Consider the following 18,805-nt stretch of genomic DNA (forward strand, 5'->3'; position numbering starts at 1 on the left):
TGGCCGACCCTAACTCCATATCGTGTATGATTGTGAACATCTTCGTGCAGCGGTCATGTGTGAGGGAGGCTCCGTGTACCAGGCCTGCGGGGACCCTTGCCCACCTGTGTGTGGACATAAGACTGACTGTAGCGATCGGCCCTGCGTAGGAGGCTGCTTCTGCCCGGAAGGATACATCAGAGAGAGTGAGTCTGGTACAAACACAACAGTATGGTTGCATTACATGAGACAGTGTTTGCCTAGTTTTAATGTACATGTTTTTGTCAGAATCTATACGGAGATATTAAAACAAAAGAAAAGTGTTTAAGGCTGGTTGGTAAGCAGAAGAACTCCAAAAGTGCTTGAAGAGTTGCAATGCACCAATCTGTCGCAGACCTACACGATATGACGTGCATACCAGAGTCTCAGTGCTCATGTTTTCTGAATGGGCGAACAGTGGCCGTTAACCACACAGTGACGATCAACTGCCAGACATGGTAAGCGTAGTGTGATTTCCACCCATCGTACACTAAAATCAATGTCGTTCAGCATCTATTAGGTCTTTGTTGTTGTTTACTTCCGCCCTCTCTCTCGTGTCTCTGTCTTCATTCTCTGTAATTGACTGGCAGTTCAAATGAGGCTATTAACCGTCTTATGCAGAAAAAGAAATTCTTGTCAGATATTGTTTACAAAATGAACTATCCTTAGCTCTCTGCATTTTAGTTTCATTCAGATGAAAATGACTAGCATGGAAAACAGTAGAGCTAGAGTCTGAGCAGTTATATATTTTCGACTTAAAATGTGAAGTACGTTGGGTACTCTCACTCATGCACATACCCACAAACGACGATGTTTGTGCCCTCGCCCCAGGTATTTGTCCTACTAGGGACTTTGGGTAGGGTCAAGGTAGACAGCTATCCATCCTTGTATATCACGTCTGTAGTTAGAGTTCCTTCAACATTAGTTGATCCTCATAAATGACCTTCGTGACGCCTTCTTGCTTGCAGCACTTGCTGGCACGGTCAGTTCAAGTGCACAGGAGAGAGATGCAAGGAGGAATGCGATGAACACGAGTTTCGATGTGACAGCGGCGAGTGCATCGATTCTCGGTACACCTGTGACGGCGCCAGCAACTGCGCGGACTCATCGGATGAACGAGGTTGTACAGGTGAGTACTGCGGCTGCAAACTTTCACGAACTAGTGAACAGCTGATTCGCATCACGTGATCCAGCATGTCTCAGCACTGCCACGAGACTCGAAATACTTCCTTCTTCAATTACACATGCACTGTGGCTGGTCTAACAAACGTTGACCGATTTATAGCTGTAAGTAATCCTATACTGCTTATATAGATATATCCTGAAAAAAATGCAAGTTTCGAAGTTTGTTGGGCATTGTGTAGGACATACTCCAAAATATTGTGCATGTGGCCTCATACTCCAAAAGATTGTGCTTGTGGCCTCATCCTAAGTATTTGACCCGCCAGGGACTTTTGGGTAGGCTCAAGGGAGACAGCTATTCACCCTTGTATATCTCATTAGTGGTTAGAGTTCTTCTCACATTCGCTCCCCTCGCTCAGCTTTAGTGTTCCGCGATATTACATTGCTACACAGCCACAACTTAACCAACTGTTCTGTGAAAGAAGTTGTGTTGTTTTGGCCATTCTTTTGTACCAGCCAGAGAAGACGGATTATGCTCAGTACCTCCTTACAAACTGTGTGTTAAACAACTAGGTCATATTGTGATTTGTCTCACTGTATAATTGCTTAATGGCTGAAATCTGTATTCAAAATCTTTAATTTTCCAAGTATAAGTCTGACACGTGTGTGCGTGTGTGTGTGTTTAAAGACAGAGTCTTGTGCAAAAAAAATTACCAATTATATTAGATCAAGTAATTTGGGCAAACGATTGAAAAACAAAATTATGCTCAGTCTGTTACAGACTGATCAATATTTCTGACTGATGTCCAACAAAAGGGAGAATACTTAACCTTCTTTTTTCTGTGTTTACAGTAACAAACTGCACCGAATTCAAATGTTCAATGTTTGGCCAGTGCTTCGACTTAAAGAACGTTTGCGATGGTATCATGGACTGTTCTGACGGAAGCGATGAAGCTGATTGCGGTGAGTTTCATCTTTTGCCACATCTTTTATATATGAAAACAAGCATCGGTAGATGTCACAGCTATGTTAAACAGTGGAACTGTTTAGAGGCTTACATATCAACATGATAAAAAAAAAAAAACAACAACCACACAGTCAGCGTAATTTGTTGAAGAAAAGTTTAGTTTTAGTCTATGATGAATCCATTACATGTTTGAATTTCGATAAAAGATCATGCCTTGGGAGAACCGCATGACCAAAATGTAAACTTTTCATCGACGAACACGCAAATCCGTAGTCTTGAAATCCAACTGCTCTATTTTAACTCTGTTAATTGTGTCTACTACATTTTTTGTAAGAAGGAGAGCTTTCACGCCATCACCAAGAGACTTCGTCAGTTATGTAAAGATCCTTTTTTTTAAGGCAATTGTCGTTAAATGTGTAATCAAGTTTTGCAAATTACTTCAACATGCATCAACTATTTTGGCTTCAATGAACTGTCAGGGCCTAGGTGATACGCGAAAAACGAGAGATGTTTTTCACTATTTACGTAATAAGGCCTTTTCAATTAACTCCCTACAGTACACGTACTTTGAACATAAACAGGAAAAAATGACTTCTGCAGAATGGGGTTACTCTTGCCTTTTTGCTTCATACAATACGTTATCACGTGGGGAGGCAATCCTATTTAATAACAATTTTGAATTTACAGTTAAAACGTTTATAGAGACGATGTAGGTAACTACATTATAGAAATGATAAAAACACTAGAAAAAGTTATTCTAATTTCTAATGTCTATGGACAGAAAGAAGCTAATATACAGAACTGGGGTGCATAGAAATTAGAAGCAGATGCAGGCAGGGGGACATTTCACCTTATTTAGTTATTTTGTGCATAGAAATTCTATCAGGAAAAACAAATATATAAAAGGTATAAAAAAATCCCGAACTCTGAAAGTAAAATAATAGAATATGCAGCTGATACAGAAATAACCTTGGAAGATGACAGACTGTCTTTTGAAGAAACTAGGAGCTAAGTCCAATCTTGTTTGTAGTGTACTACCAATTCAATGGGACACTTGGGGCACTTTGGAGGTTTGACGCTTTGGCATTTCGCCCAGTTCAGAACAACTACCTTAACACTTTGTGGTGGCAGTCACACAATTGCACAATTGTGTAAGACACAGAAAACAATGCTCAATGAAGATGGTTGGAATATTGCAGGATATACTTGTGGTCCTGACGAATTCCAGTGCAAAAAGGGATGTATTCCCAAGCGGTACGTATGTGATAACTACTTTGACTGCAGCGATGGCTTCGACGAGCAAAACTGCATCCCTTCGACAACACGTAAGTCTGGACATCGTGCATCGGCATGCACGAAATATGAAGAGGTTTCAGCTCGTTATTGTCTGGCGACCGAGACCAGCGAGAATGTTGTAGTTATGACTGCACGAGCCATGTCCTGTAGTTTAAGCTGAGCTTAGCTGCTAACTATTCTATGTTCTATGGAGAAATCGCCGTCATGATGCTCATTGATCACTACTGACTTGAAGGGATTTTTCAAAGTTTAAAGGCATCAGAACACAAATTATATGACAGATTTCATAGGATACAGAGATGGTCCCATAGAATAACATCAGATGAGGTAATGGTCCTTTTGAAATAAGTCATGCTGAAACCTCTTTGTTTAGTTTATTAATATTTAATTGTTATTATTAAAATTCGGTTCTTTTGGTCATTATTTCAAATATCACAGCAGGTCTGCTTTACCCATTTACTATTATTATATTATATAAAGTATGAAGCATTCTATGCTTTGTCTGTGATTTTGAGGTGAAGGTTACAATTGTCAGTTTTTCCATTTACTATGTGAGCATCTTTTCCATATTAACCGTGCTGTTATTTTCTGCATAACCGCACCGCTTGTAATAAATAGCTGTAATAATCAGGTGAGTAGGTCAGATGCTAATTGCTGTTTTATCCTTCTGTAAATAAGAGAATTGAATAACCATATTAGTTGTTACTTTGCCTTTTTATGAGCTCAGTGTGTATCTTTATGTTTGTCGCTGGTACAGCCTGTCCTCAAAATTACTCAAACTGTGGCATGAACTTCTGTGCTCCCTTTGATGCATTTTGTGATGGTCATGAAGATTGTGAGGACGGCTCCGACGAAGCAGGATGTGGTTTGTATATTTTCTGTGTACAAATATAGACTCATATATATATACCCAGGTATAATCTGTCAAGCCCACATCTTTTCAGGTTTTCAGAACTTGACACCTTTTAGTTTGTAAAATCTCCGTAGCAGATCTTTTTTTCAAATTGTAAACTGAACCTCATTCAACTTGTGAAATACTACTTTTATTCTTCTTCCATAAGCAGTTTAGGTTTTCTAATTCTGATTTTACTAGTGATAAAAAGGCAAAATAGAAAAACAAATCAAACAAAATCCCCCCCCCCAAAAAAAAAAAAAAATAAAAATAAAAAACAATCCGGAATTGTAAGAATCTGTTGCTTTGTTATATTTCACCTACCGAGGGCGTACATTTATGTTATGGATTGTAGTTTATGCTTTCTCTTTGCCTTCATACTCTATAATTGAATTGTATCACAAGTTTCATGTTCCGCTTTTTAATGTCTGACTGCCCTTTTATTCATCTCCTTTTTCCCCCCTATTTCACCCTCTGATTTTATCCTTCACCATTGCCCGTGAACACAAACTTCCCTCGGAACTGCAGCATAGTCATGCACTTATGTGTGTGGGCTGATTCATACAAAAACTTTATTTTGGAGAAACTACGTAACAATATTTCTTGGAAATTCATTGATTTTTATTGATTTGATTAGTAAATGTTGTTCGTGTTACATATACATGTATATAAATATGGGAAATTCACTCGCTTCTTTCTCTCTTTGCAGTGAATCCTACCACTTCTCAGCGTAAGTATGCTTAGAAGTTAGGGAAGCGAACGAAAACATGTAAGATGGACCATTTCATCACCAATAATACTTTGTGAACAAATAGACTGTGCAACCATCACACAAAGATTTTTAAAAGACTAATAAAAACGGCTCAAAATTACTATGCTGGCTGAAAAACTGTTCAGTTTAGGAAGAAGGTATAGTTTTGCTGTCCACGTTTAACAGTATGTTCATTGTTTACACACTACTTAAACTGGCAGTAATAAACAGTGCCTAGGTACCCGAAGGTGTCAACAATCAAAAAGTCTAATATCTATAACTTTAAATTGCTGAATATTGATATCAGCATGTCTGAGTTCTGCATCAGTAAAGCTACTGAAAATGATATCGGTTCTGCAGGCATTGAAAACCTAAATTAAACTGGGTTACCTCGTGTCTTTAACAGCCAAAGGGTGCACGAGAGAAGAGGTGCCTATCAGCAGTCTATCACCTGACGTGACTGTCACAGCTGACAGAGGAGACGCAAGCTCCATCTTCGGTTACAATGGATGGACACCCGATGGTCGATCCGGCACAGTCTACTTCAGTCTGACGTCACGGGACAACAACTCACCCCAGCTTATGAGCCTTACGGTGGACGTTGACAACAGCGGTTCGCTGGAACTAGCTGTTTATGACAAAGATAACAATCTGGTCTTCACTGTAAGTACAGCATAAAAACGGCATTCCATGACCTTATGGCAGTTGGTGGGGTGGGGCTGAAGAGTTAGAGACCTCCATTTTTCTCGGAGCCATCTTTTGCACGAGCGGTACTCATCTCTCCCTAGTTTCATTAACTTCCCCAAACATACACAATAAAGAGTGAGGTACCCATTCACAGCTGGGTCAACTGGAGGAAATCACGGCATGAAATACGGGTATCAAATCGGCTTGTGTGCGTGCTTCTGGGTTCGGACGTCATTGATATGACCATTAGAATATTCCTTCCCTGAGTATAGTGGCTGCTATCCTCGCCTGTCACAGGTCATTGACAGAATTTGTCGCATGGATCTATTCGTGTTGCTATGAAGACACATGTATTAGACGTCACTGAAAAATGTTATAGTATTAAAAATATTAAAATAATTGTATGTAACTGTCTTTATTGGCAGACTAAAATTATCTACGGCTAACATTCAGAATGTAATCCATACACATTGAAATATGTTTATCTTGCTTACTGTTCATACTTCGCATGTTTTTCCCCCTCTTGTTCGTCCTTATTTTCCAATTATCAACTGCATGAAAATAAAAGATGCTACATTAAAATTAATTTGTAAAGAAGAATATTTAATGTTTCTTTGTTTTTAGTAACAAAATTACTAGAAAATGGTTTTTTTGTTTCTGGAAAAAAGAATCTCTTTACGTAACGTGCACAAAATGATATGCGTGCAGGGATCTGTGCAGAAGGGATCAAGGGGTCAGACTTTTACCTTTCCTTTTACTGAGTTCCACACTATCGGCTTGACAACCAGTGAGCGACTGTCAAACTTGATTGTTTACGCTTGCTACGAACCTAGCGGTAAGACCAGAATTCTCTTCTTTGAATGTGCACTTGTTTAGAAAAGTCTTTTTTCAGCTTTTCTCATATAGTAATGTCGAGACGCCTTCTGTCCTGTCCTTGTCTGCCAAGATATTATGTTATTCGCTTTGTATATGGAACATCTTTCATCTTTAAACACATTAAACACAAATAAATTGGGTGGGGAAACGTAATAATTGGGTATTTGGTAAAAAAAAAAAAAATCCCCACCACCAACAACAAAGTTGCAGTCTCCTGACCTAGCGTGCTCGGTCATAGCAAATTAGCTGCAGCTGATAAGGATTACTGCATGATCAAAATTATTTAGATGTTTTTGGATTTTGTTCTAGTGAAATTTTTGTTGCTTTGTCACTTTCTTCATGATAATTCATTATTCGTTATTTATAAAATTTAAATTTCTAAAAATTTTAACAGATTTAAAAGTGGGATCTAAATAATAAAGGAAATGAAAGGCGGAACTACAGCAGATATTTAGGCAAATTGAAAGCAAAACAGAAAGAGTCAGAAACTCTACGCCTTTCAGCTCTTAAAATGACTAATCTTTTGCTCGGAAAAATAATTATAAGCCCCAAACTACATACACATAATCTAGAAGACTGAGTCCTCTTCCACAATGTTGATCCTCCGATCTGGAGTGGTGAGTAGAATGTACTCCTGTACACTGTGTTTTAACCTCAGAGCAAAACAGACCGGCTTAAGTTTGAGTTCATTGAATTGCCACAAGAACAATATTTCATAAGTAACCACTCACTTGTTAAAGGTTTCTTTCCAGAGGGGACAACAGCGGTGCCCGGCCAGTCAACAGGTAATTTTTTTCTTCGCTGAGATTTAAAATAATATTAGAGCTACCATAACCGTCTCATCAGCATACCCACTTCTTTGTTACTCAAAGCAAAGTAATTGGCACATAACTACCAGGGAAAAGAGTTTAATTGCTTAATATTTGGTCGCATGATTATCATTATTATTATTATTATTATTATTATTATTATTATTATTGTGCAATTTATCACACGCATATATGAGTATGCACTATAAGTATAAGCGCTTGATACAAAGCGAGTTAATATATATTAAATGAAGGAACAGAAAGATGGGCAACGATAGGGAAAAGGTTGAAAAGAAAGAAGAGAATAGGGCAACAGACAGTAACAACAAAAAGTTAGCTAAAAGATAATCGACAAAGGGATGTCGGCAGGTAGACAAATCAAGAGATATACGAGAAAGAGAAAGAAAGAAAAAAAGAGAGAATGGGAATCAGTAGCATTAAGTGGACTGTGTTTAAGCATGTTTAAACGACTCATTGATGTATAAAATTTAAAGAAGAAACGCACAGTGGTGAATGAGTTCATATTCTTGGAACTATGTCTTCATAACAAATTATTCCTGCACTTAGCGATGACAATGATTATTAAAAAGATACATTTCTACCCACTCAGTTTAAAGGTCCCAACATTATTTTAAAATGACTGGCTTTGACATTTTACAACACACTTCATTTCGCGTGATAAAGTCCTTAACCTTCAGGGTTCTTAAGAGTGCAAGGTGAACGGCAAAACCCGTGATACTTTGTGATGCACCTCACTAATAGATGCTTCTAGCTCTAGCCTTGAAGGTATCAATAGGTCTGTGTATGTATATACTACAATGATGCCATGGCTTTGAAGTGAACTCTTGCACAGATGAGAATGTCCATGCCTAGATGAAGTACAAAGTACTATTCATTTGTACTTAGCTAAACCCAGAAATTAAAAAAAAGGAAAGAAAGTTTTGACGCGTTTATAAACCTGTGTAACTTTTACAGCACCGGCATGTAACGAGCCACTGAGCCTCGTCATTCGTGACTCCAGCGCGCCTGTGGATACTAGCGGAGTGGTTAAGGACGTCACGTCCCCACTGACCTTCACCATCGACGTCACCGAGCCTCTCCGGGACAGCCTGGAGGGCATGCTGATGTTACTGAAGCTGCGGCTAGTGAACTGTGACACTTACACTATCAAAGACCCCACCACTGATGCAATCCTTCTCCAGGTATGTGGTTGTTTTATTTTTCTGCCACAAGGGCTAGCAGTCATGTCAACAGCAACTATGGGCCCTATAAAACCCGGATGACATGAAAACCAAAAGGCCGTTCCCCACGCGCATTCCTTAGATCATGTCCGTTTCTTTGTATGTAAGAGGACAAAGAACTGAATAAAATCATCCAATCAGTGGGCCCGAAATGCAGATGAAAAGAATCCAGACTTTTCCCATTATTGTATCATCAGGTTTTCTCGAAGGAACGTAACTTTTGATTGTAAGGAATCAAAACATTATCTAAGACATCGATCATTATCTTACTTATGAAGTGCGCTCGAGTTGCGACCAGAAGGTTGCGGGATTGTTTTACTCAACAGTCAGAGCTTTTCCATTATTAAAGAAGAAATATAGTTATATTATTTTTAAATAATAACGTGCAATTTATATAGCACAGTACCCTGCTCATACATAGGAGCATGACGTACACACCTAGATAAATATGCAACCCATGAAGGAACGAAAAGATGGGCAACGATGAGGATGAAATAGAAATAAACACAAAAACGACAAAGAGGTAACAGTAAAGCCTGAAAATGAAGAGTTAGCTAAAAAGCAATTAAAACATGGATATCGGCAGGACTAACTAACCAATTAAGAGACATAAAAGGAGAGAGAGAGATGTCGGGGGAGGGGACCGGTTAGTAGCATTAATTTTATTATAAAGTGGACTATTATTGGACTATATTTAGGAGAAGTTCTCACGAAATAAATTTTTTGATTCACGTTTAAAATACTCAATGGTGATTAAGTGTCAAATTTAAAAGGGAAGGGATCGAGTTCCAATACTTTATTGTACCATACCTAGAAAGCCAGTGACCATATCCATCTTATTGTTTTAGTGACACGTCAAATATAGCTAGATCTTTCTCACTTTACATCTCTAAAACACAGGTACACATATTTTTAAAATCAGTAAATATTTGTCTGCAATAATATAAAATGAAATTTCTAAAACCAAAAGGGACAGACAACGGTTTCAACGGGAGTACTCACCTTGTCCGCTCAAACTGCCATCCCATTGCCACTCAAGTTCGAGATGCACCAGAAAGATGGCAACAGTCCCATTTCTGCTCAAATTCAGGAAGTCAAGGGATGCACTCGTAAGTGCATTTTCTGGATGTAAAATTCGGCTTTATTGTTAATGTAACTGCATTTTGTAATCGATAGTTTCATTGTATTCTTCAGATGCAAATGATGCAAAATGTTATGGCTAGACAACTGTGTAAACTATCATATAGTTGAGACATCTTTAAACTGTGCTTGGAGAAAATATCCTGATGTTCAGGAAAAAGAAAAGTACAGACATCACTTTGTGCCAGTAAGATAATGGAGGCATCAATGTATGATGTTAGGGTGATTCTTAGTCAGAAGTCAAAAGAAAATACATGTACAAAATATAAAAGAAACAGAAAAAACTACAATATTAGCAAATAGTGGTATACAAGAATAATAGCTAATTTAACCTAAAACAAATGCACAGACATATGAGCGTGTAGTAACGCGTCATGAACAGCAGCAGCGAAAGTAATAAAAGTTTGTGGGAAAAACCCCTCAGAAATTTAACAAACTAAACCTAACAGGTCTGACTGATTTTGATTTACTCACCAGAGCCACGAACTACTGAGACGCCATTAATTTCTACTGGTGAGTTTCGATCACAGTCCATTATATTATACACCTGAAAAAGCAATATTTATGAAGCCAGCTATATATTTTTTATTTTTGTCTTGAAGTTATTTGAAGCTACTATGAAAATCTTAGTTTGATAATAAATGATAGAAGGTTAAACAAATTCTCGTTATGCTATTTTACTGTGTTTATTTTAATGTTATTTAAACTAAGTTTATTTCAGATGTCAATTCATCTTGTTGGCAGAAATTATGCATAAGACATGCAATAATTAGACTACTATATTACTATTATTACTACTACTAAACAAAATAATAAAAGGCAGTTGCAAACATCTAATAAAGTTATTAGTTGTTGTCTTAAACATGGAAATTGTTCGAATTAAGTGTTAAAAATTAATGTTAAATAGTTGTTTATCTCTCTGTCCATCTCTATAAAATTGACTCTGTTACAAAATAGTCAGTGAAATAAAATTTTTAATTAATCTATGAGTAGATTAAAAAAAAACCTTGCGATTCTTACTATGTTTCATGTAAACTTTTCATATTCAGTTACTCCTTTTGGAGTTGTTGACCCAAGAAGTGGGAGGGAGGGAGAGAGAATATTATTATGGGATTGATGGAGATTTCTCATCTTGTGAATCTGATAACTTGAGCGAAGATAGGCTAATCTCTTTTTGTTGCAGACTGGTTCATAGGACTGTTTATGTTTTTACTTTCAACTTAGCTTTAACCTTCAGATGTAAACCTAGCCTATCATTCTCTGTGCATAAAATTAACAATGAAAAGCTAATCTAAAAGTTAATCATGCACTGTGCCTTTATAAAACACTGAACAAACACTTCATGGAAACTTGTTTTAATTTTCATTTCTTGGTGTTTAATATTACTCTTCCTGCTTTTCCCCCCAGCAGTTTCTGCTACTACTGCACCAACCGAGGAGACTATCTGTAAGTCATTTAGTCATTTTGCTTCCTTATATATCCCTACAAATTCGGTTGATGTTTTGGAATTAGTCGTGTTACAAATCATACCTATATTTCTTAGGAAATTTAGTTTTAGTCCAGGGTTGTTCACAAGATGAGTTATTTTTTATTTGTCTTGAAGTCAAGAAAACACGCAGAAAGTTCAAGAGTTGATTGCAGAAATTTTGTGAGATGCCATTTTTATATAATGCTTAAGGTTTAATGTGAACAAAGGTTAGAAATTTGTTATTTGTCCTTGAAGACGTATGTACATAAATAAATGGAAAAATCTCTAACGTATTTAAAAAATAAATTACACAAAAGGTATGATTTTGCCTTAGCGTGTAGACTAATTTGTTCTCGACCTTGCATGTTACAGCTACTCCTTGTCCAGACATCCTGTGTGATGGAAGATGCATCAGTTCACTGACAGAGTTGTGCAATAGCAGCTGTGCGCCTGCAGAGTGTGGTAAATTCACTGCCTTCTGTGTTTTTGCATATGCCATGAGTAAAATGACATAGAATACTTACCTTCTTTGATTATAGGAGGAATAGGTCATGATCTATAACTAACGACAAATAATGTACATATTTCCATGCTACACAAGTTATTAATAGTTTACACATTCATGAGTTATGGTAGGGTGATAGAAGTTGACCCCTTCACAAGTAGATTTTGGGGTTAGTAGTAACGACCTCAGCAGATTCTCATCAATTGCAGAAGTACGTGATGCTTTCTCAAAAGCTAGATGCATATTGAAATATTGATAACATATGGATTGTGAATATATCGTTCCACTAATACTCGCCATTGTTTTATTGTCTTTTAGCAACATCAACTTTACCACCCACCGGTTCGACAAGTAAGTTTAGGAGTACTTGCTGCCTCTGTCAAGTCAATGTCTAGTTTTTGAATATTTATTTATGTGGACAGCGTTCTAAAATTTATTTACACAGCTTTCAAGTATGTCTAGACTGAACAAGATTTGTCACTATATAGTTGCCCATTGTGTATTTCAGTATCACAGTGCTTTGACATACTGAATGTCGACGTCATCAGCAGTGAAATCATCACGCAAGATCAAGATGGAGAGTCTTTCAAAGAGTTTGTCATGACCATCCGCCCATCTGATGACCAAGTGAATCCAGTTACGCTGAACCTGATTACGCTGTTACTCACTAACTGTGACACCATGGAAATTCGCGAGGGAGACACAGCAAATATAATGCTGCAGGTACATCTGGGTTTATTTGATATTTGTTTTTCATGTGATGAGCAGAATCTTTAGTTACCATACTTCATAATTGTTGTGTGTTCTTTCAGATGAAAGAATGAGGTGATAGTCGCAGAAAAGTATAAATGTTATATATAAGTATTCCTGTTTATTTTATTTATATGGGTGTGTGATAGAGATCATGTGCTGGGGCTACTACATGCCTCACTAGGCATTAAATATCGTTGACATTACTGCATGTTAATGCATTTGTAAGACACTCCATGATTAATGTACAACTTCTTGCTTTCGTCATCCATGGTTGACTAACAGAAACAAAATATACGATTTTGTATTTAGACTCAAGTACCATATCCAAATGGACCAGTGACTGTCAACTTAGACTCCGTAAATCTTCCAGTAACCTTCCAGTTCAGTCCTAAAGACAGAAGCAAGTCTGTGTCTGCCTCCATTAAAGAAGTGCGAGGATGTTCAGGTAAACTTCGGGTGGAATTGGATCTGTAACTTTAATAATTATGAATATTTTATAAAAGCTTTTTAGAGTTAACAATTTAAGCTCTTTCCTTATGAACTTATGAATTGCTTTCAAGAGTCAAAACTGTATATGTATATGTTAACCTTATAATTTAATATTTGCAAGAACATTTAAAAAGTCTGATGAATATATTTGCCAAAAGGTGTTTGTTATTGCTTATAAGGATTGTCTTATAAATAATTATTTATGTAGTTTAAATATGCTTAATGAATAATTATTTTGATTCAATGGTTGTTGATATCATAACATTGAAGTCTGTGTGTTACAAGAAATTGGAAAAACTTATTTCTGCTTTATGGTAACATAAAGAGGGTTCTACTTTTTCAAATTCTCAACTTAATATCATTTTAGGAAAACCTCCACCACCTCCACCAGCCACTACAAGTAAGTTCTTTGCAAATAAAGCATGCGATTACTTTTATATTTTATTATCACTTGCCCAAAAGATAAAAGCACCAGTTTCACTAGACCACACAATCATTCCACAGGTTTTTTTTCTCCAAAATGCATGTTCATTAGTGGTCATGCACACACACATGAACACACAGTTGCAGCAAACTCTCATTTAATGTATACATTTGTTCATCTTTTTCCTCAATGAATAAGAATGTTTCATTTTTTTCTTCTCAATAGCACCTACAATAACCTCTGTTACAACACCACCCGAGGAAATTACTTGTGAGTACAAAGCCAACAAACATATCATCATGGTCTAAAAAGGCCAAAAACTCAAACATCAGATTATATGGATACATTAATTTGTAAAGGGTGCAGCTCGTAGGAGAGTTGACATTATATGTTAATCAGAAGTATCCCTGAAAATTTGTGATGTTAGAGGTTTGATTTCTTTCTTCCTGGGCATGAAAATGTTTGTAGACACAGATCTAGCTTACCAAATTATCTAAAAATATGTAAGTCTGTACCTATGTTTGTATCTTAAGAACAGAGGGGTGTTGTTTACTCATATTTTGGGGAAATATTATTTTGTACTTAATCATTCTGTATTAACAGTACCTAACCCAAAAAGCTATTGCACCCCACCAGATCCTTAGTTCTGTATATTATCTTCTTTCTGAATTCTGAATTCTTCCAAATGAAAATCAGTGTGAAATTAATTCAGTACTGAAAATAAATAACTGTTTTCTCTCTGATACAGAATCTTGCATCCTTGTATGTTACAGCTACTCATTGTCCATTCATCCAGTGCAATGGAAGATGCATCAGTTCACTGGAAGAACTGTGTGAAAGTAGTTGTGCACCTCCAGAGTGTGGTAAGACAAATTCACAGGTCATCTGGACAGACATATATTGCATATGTGTGCAATGTTTTTCAAGCATATATGAATATGTACTTGAATTTACGTAGCAATGAAATATCAATGTCACACTTATGCCTTCTAACCAAAGAAATGTAACAGTTATAGTTTTAGCCTTTGCTAAGAGCAGTAATCTTTCAGCAGTTTTCTTACTTTAATGATAGTTGGGCATCTAATTCATCTTTAACATTTCTGAAAATCTTTGTTGCACGTGATTTGATATAAACTGTTTATTGAATGATTTCTTTTGCTGCAGCTACAAGACCAACAGAGCCACCTACCATTACTACAAGTAAGTTTGCAACTACACTGATATGCCTTGATCATCTTTCACATCATCTTTCAGAGATTATATACTCTTATTATAGCATTTATTCCTAGGAAACAGCAGTTTGAAAATACAACATAATCAAACTAAGATGAAGAAGGATAAAGAAGTGAATACCTAAAGGAGAATATACTCACTAGAGTTTTTGTCGTATGTACAATTTCAGTACCACAGTGCTTTGAAAAGATGGACTTCAACGTGGTCAGCACAGATGTCGCTGTTCGAGAACAAACTAGTGGGGGTTTACCAATGACTGCTCTGGTGCTGTCTGTTAGGCCACAAAGAGAAAGTCCGAATAAAACTTGGATATTGAAAGACCTTTCACTTTTTGGAAGCAACCTTGGAGAACTTGAGGTTAAAGATGCAAATGGAAATACCGTATATCAGGTATAACATTTTGCATCTGCATAAAATATGTGAACAATTATAAGAACTATCATAGCAAACCATAGCTAGTCACCTTAACAAGGGAGTAAGAAATCCCCACCTCAGCATTAATTGATATTCAGCTAATTGATATTCTCTTGCCTGTTTAAGGGTGAATGTTTTAATCCATGACAAAACAGAAAATACTTCGTGCTTCCCTACCTCATTCTTGCTTATAAGTAGCCATTACTCCGTTTGTATGTGTGTGTCTATATTTCTTGTCCATATCTCCATTTATCATTTATAACCACTGTCATAGGGTCAGTGGTTCATTACAATGAGTTTGGGGGTCAGTGAATTACAGCACATGATTATTTTTCCAGGAACATGCACACCATTCTGAGGGAATAGTAAACATAAATGACTCACTTAGTGATGAGCCTATCACACTTCCAATTCAAATAGAGATACACCCTAAAGACAGAGGAAATGCTGTTACAGCCAAGATCATCTATCTTGCAGGATGTGAAGGTGTGTAGTGAAATGAAGCTTGTTTTCATGTAAAGACAGTATCTTCTGAAGTAAATTTATACTGGCTGTCTGAATGCTGTTTGAATTCTTATTTTTATGTATGTGAATATGTCATGCCTTTTTTAATCGATTTGGTCAGGTTCACCGAAAGATACCAATCTAAACAAATAACCTTACTTTATATCTTCCAAGATATAATCCTTCAAACATTGATGTCATTTTTAAAAATTTAATGGAATTTGGATTCATTGCAGATATTTTATTAATTGTAGTCTTGACAATGTAACTACATCCACAAGTTGTCAAGGATTTTATTTTCTCTGCATGATCATTTTTGAATTTTTGTATCTCACAGGTTACTAAGATTTTGAGTGCTAGCATCATGCTAGGAAAGAAATAGATGAAAAAAGTGAAATACTTAACTATTTTCTAAGTAATTGATTATATGATTAAGTGGTGCTTCAATCCTTTTTAGTACGAATATTTAAAAAAATAGTCTTTAATATCTGATGACCAATAAAAATTGTTTCCAGTATTTTTGATTTATCAACATTGACAATGTGACGTGCTCTTTTTTTTTCTTGTGCTTCTTTTCAGCCAACTTGGTAAACTGTTTTAAAATATCAGCACCTTAAACTGTTTTCATGGGATCACTTCATTTTAAAAGTCTCATAAACTTAACTTAAAAAGGTACAAATCTGAATAATTTAAAAGCACAGCTCTGACATCCATCCCAGAAATAATAATTTTTTAGATAAATTTCAAAGGAACATATTTTGTTTTATTATTTCCTGTAATAGTTACTGTTCCGAGTACTCCTGGCACAACAACTACACCATCAATAACCTCTCCAGGTGAGTTTGAGATCAACAATGCATAATTCATGATTAATATAGATATAGATCATAATGTAGTTGATAATTTTCAATTTTTTTTTATAAACTGAAAGTGTTTTTGGTTTGGAAAACAAAAACTTTCAAGAGACCTCATAATCCCCATTTTCTGGGGAAAAATTTATATTTTATGGGACCATTTTTTTGCTATATTTCTCTTGTTGAAATAAACTGTAACTGACCATGCACTGGAATTAAAGCAGAATATGTTCAGAGATACTGTTTTAATGTTCCATTATAAAAATAACATAAATGGAATGAAAAATCATCCATGAAAAGCAACTTGATCACTTTCTGTTCAGTTTTCACCTTTTGTTTCTTCAACTATTGTATTACTGTTAGCAGTTCTGAGTCTAGTATTACTGTTTAAAAGGTACAACCAGATCATCGACATCAGTACCATCAACTACAGGTGAGATACTACATAGGTATTCAAAGCATCGAAATGGACCATTCAATGAATATTGTTTAGCATACTTTTGTTCTTGAGAAAATAGAATATTAATTGGTGACAAATTGTTTGAGTAGAGGTATCTGACATTGAAGCATATATCTGAATGTCTGTACAATTTGACATTGATTGTAGTCTCTTTTTTATTTTTCTTCTTTGTAAAGGATGTCATTTAGATTTAGAAAAATTATCGTATGCAATGCAGTTATATTTATCATCACTATCATCTATATATTTCAAACTGTGGTACTAGTATATTTATTGCTGATTCCGATAATAGAGATGACTTTGTAATTAAACAGAGCAAAAGTAAGCTGAACAATGTCAGTGCGTTTTTCTTCTGAATTAAGGACCCAGTGAAACAGTTTGCTCTGATGACATGAAATACGAAGAGGCAAAAGTTACAGACACCGCAAGATCTTCAAATGGAAACTTTTTGGAGTTGATAGAAATACCTGCTGGTGTTTATGTGAAAGAAATTTATGAAAGGACCAAGCAAGTCTTTATACCTGTTGATCAGGTAATATCAGTGTGACTTTATATAAATGAGTTTTTTCTCAACCCTACTCACACTATCACACATTGTTATAATTATTTTGTAGTGATGCTTATGATCTGTCTTCTGATTTGCTGAGCAAATTGGTCAGCAAACCAATTACTATACATTTTTAATGGCTAAGATGTCCCTTCTTAGGTAAAAATAAGCCTATGGCTTTCTACCAGCTCTATGCCAGAGGTCTTTGAGTGCTATAACTATGGACAACAGTTAGGGTTAAGCCACACTCCTTTCCCCTTTGAAAGAAATAAGTTCCTGTGGGTGCAAATATATATGAGATCCCAGAGGTTGGAAGGATATTTGGGAGTAGTAGATATGGCATCCCGTCATTTGCTAAGGAATTCTGATTGAATGTAGGCATCATATATCCTTGGTTTCTGTGCATTTATTAGACATATTACCAGATGCCTTTTGAGGAAAAATGCATGAGATGCTTTATTTGAATATTTCCCTCTATAACTTACCCTATGATTTCTTGAGATTAAAATTCGAGGATAAAATATACTTGTTTCAGACACCTGGTGATTACAGTACTGTCACACTGAGAGCAGGTGAAACCTTAATTGTGATTAAAAGGAATGGTGAGTACATTAACAAAGAAATATGTAACCAATATGTCAGTTCCTAATGGTTATGTAGGGGTTTACTAATCACACAAAAATACAACAAAGATCGAAATTGATGTACAACTGTAGATTTTATTCAGAGCTTCACTTGGCGAATGGCTGCCTTCTCTTTACTCTCACTTTCAACTTCAAAAAGCCTTTCTCAACTGGAAACAGAAACTATCCCCACTCCTTTTCCCAGTCTGGTTACAAACCCTCGACCTTTCCCTGTGGCAGTAGTGACAATCCACATTCCTTCTGATCATGGCCTTCCTAAATGGGGCAGCGACTTTGTAACTTCGGGTGTAACAGTAGGTCTAGTAGCCACTGGTAAAAATATTAAAGGCTGGCTATTAGATATGAAGCAGGCATGGGAAAGGGACAGTCCTGGGAGCCATTCGGCCACTATCCTTTACAAAACAAAGAAATAACTTAGTGCTATAAATATTTAGCATATTTAATTCCTTGTGAGAATCTGTACAGAGCACATTAGTTTCAAACTTAGTAACCGCATGCTGATATCAACTTTCTAATACAGAAATTGCTTTCACTTCATCAGTTTTTCTTAGTGTGTTTTTTTCTTAACTGGTGTATGAGCTTCTTTGTAATTGCCTTTCATCTAGTATTCTTCATCAAATTGCTATAGAATGTTTTGTGTTCTTTTTGAGTGCTGTTGACTTTTTTATTTTCTTTATCAAATTATATGATACAAAACCTCTTCATTATCTT

General features: G+C 36.1%; 1 protein-coding gene across 1 annotated transcript in view; it reads left to right on the forward strand.

Moving 5' to 3' along the window:
- LOC112561497 (mucin-12-like) overlaps nt 1–18,805 on the forward strand; it is a 95,937-nt gene that overhangs the window by 14,926 nt on the left and 62,206 nt on the right. Inside the window, exons 25-52 of the mRNA XM_025234032.1 lie at nt 51–185; nt 374–476; nt 987–1,147; nt 1,993–2,103; nt 3,307–3,432; nt 4,161–4,268; nt 5,005–5,025; nt 5,453–5,709; nt 6,442–6,568; nt 7,362–7,394; nt 8,394–8,620; nt 9,630–9,768; nt 10,277–10,312; nt 11,207–11,245; nt 11,640–11,729; nt 12,091–12,123; nt 12,281–12,495; nt 12,835–12,970; nt 13,382–13,414; nt 13,664–13,708; nt 14,212–14,301; nt 14,603–14,638; nt 14,841–15,061; nt 15,424–15,571; nt 16,372–16,425; nt 16,838–16,876; nt 17,266–17,435; nt 17,986–18,052. Coding sequence (XP_025089817.1) covers nt 51–185; nt 374–476; nt 987–1,147; nt 1,993–2,103; nt 3,307–3,432; nt 4,161–4,268; nt 5,005–5,025; nt 5,453–5,709; nt 6,442–6,568; nt 7,362–7,394; nt 8,394–8,620; nt 9,630–9,768; nt 10,277–10,312; nt 11,207–11,245; nt 11,640–11,729; nt 12,091–12,123; nt 12,281–12,495; nt 12,835–12,970; nt 13,382–13,414; nt 13,664–13,708; nt 14,212–14,301; nt 14,603–14,638; nt 14,841–15,061; nt 15,424–15,571; nt 16,372–16,425; nt 16,838–16,876; nt 17,266–17,435; nt 17,986–18,052 — 3,000 coding nt within the window. The remainder of the gene's footprint in view (nt 1–50; nt 186–373; nt 477–986; nt 1,148–1,992; nt 2,104–3,306; nt 3,433–4,160; nt 4,269–5,004; nt 5,026–5,452; nt 5,710–6,441; nt 6,569–7,361; nt 7,395–8,393; nt 8,621–9,629; nt 9,769–10,276; nt 10,313–11,206; nt 11,246–11,639; nt 11,730–12,090; nt 12,124–12,280; nt 12,496–12,834; nt 12,971–13,381; nt 13,415–13,663; nt 13,709–14,211; nt 14,302–14,602; nt 14,639–14,840; nt 15,062–15,423; nt 15,572–16,371; nt 16,426–16,837; nt 16,877–17,265; nt 17,436–17,985; nt 18,053–18,805) is intronic.

Source organism: Pomacea canaliculata, linkage group LG4 (genome assembly GCF_003073045.1).
Source record: "Pomacea canaliculata isolate SZHN2017 linkage group LG4, ASM307304v1, whole genome shotgun sequence".
In the NCBI taxonomy this organism is placed as follows: domain Eukaryota; kingdom Metazoa; phylum Mollusca; class Gastropoda; order Architaenioglossa; family Ampullariidae; genus Pomacea; species Pomacea canaliculata.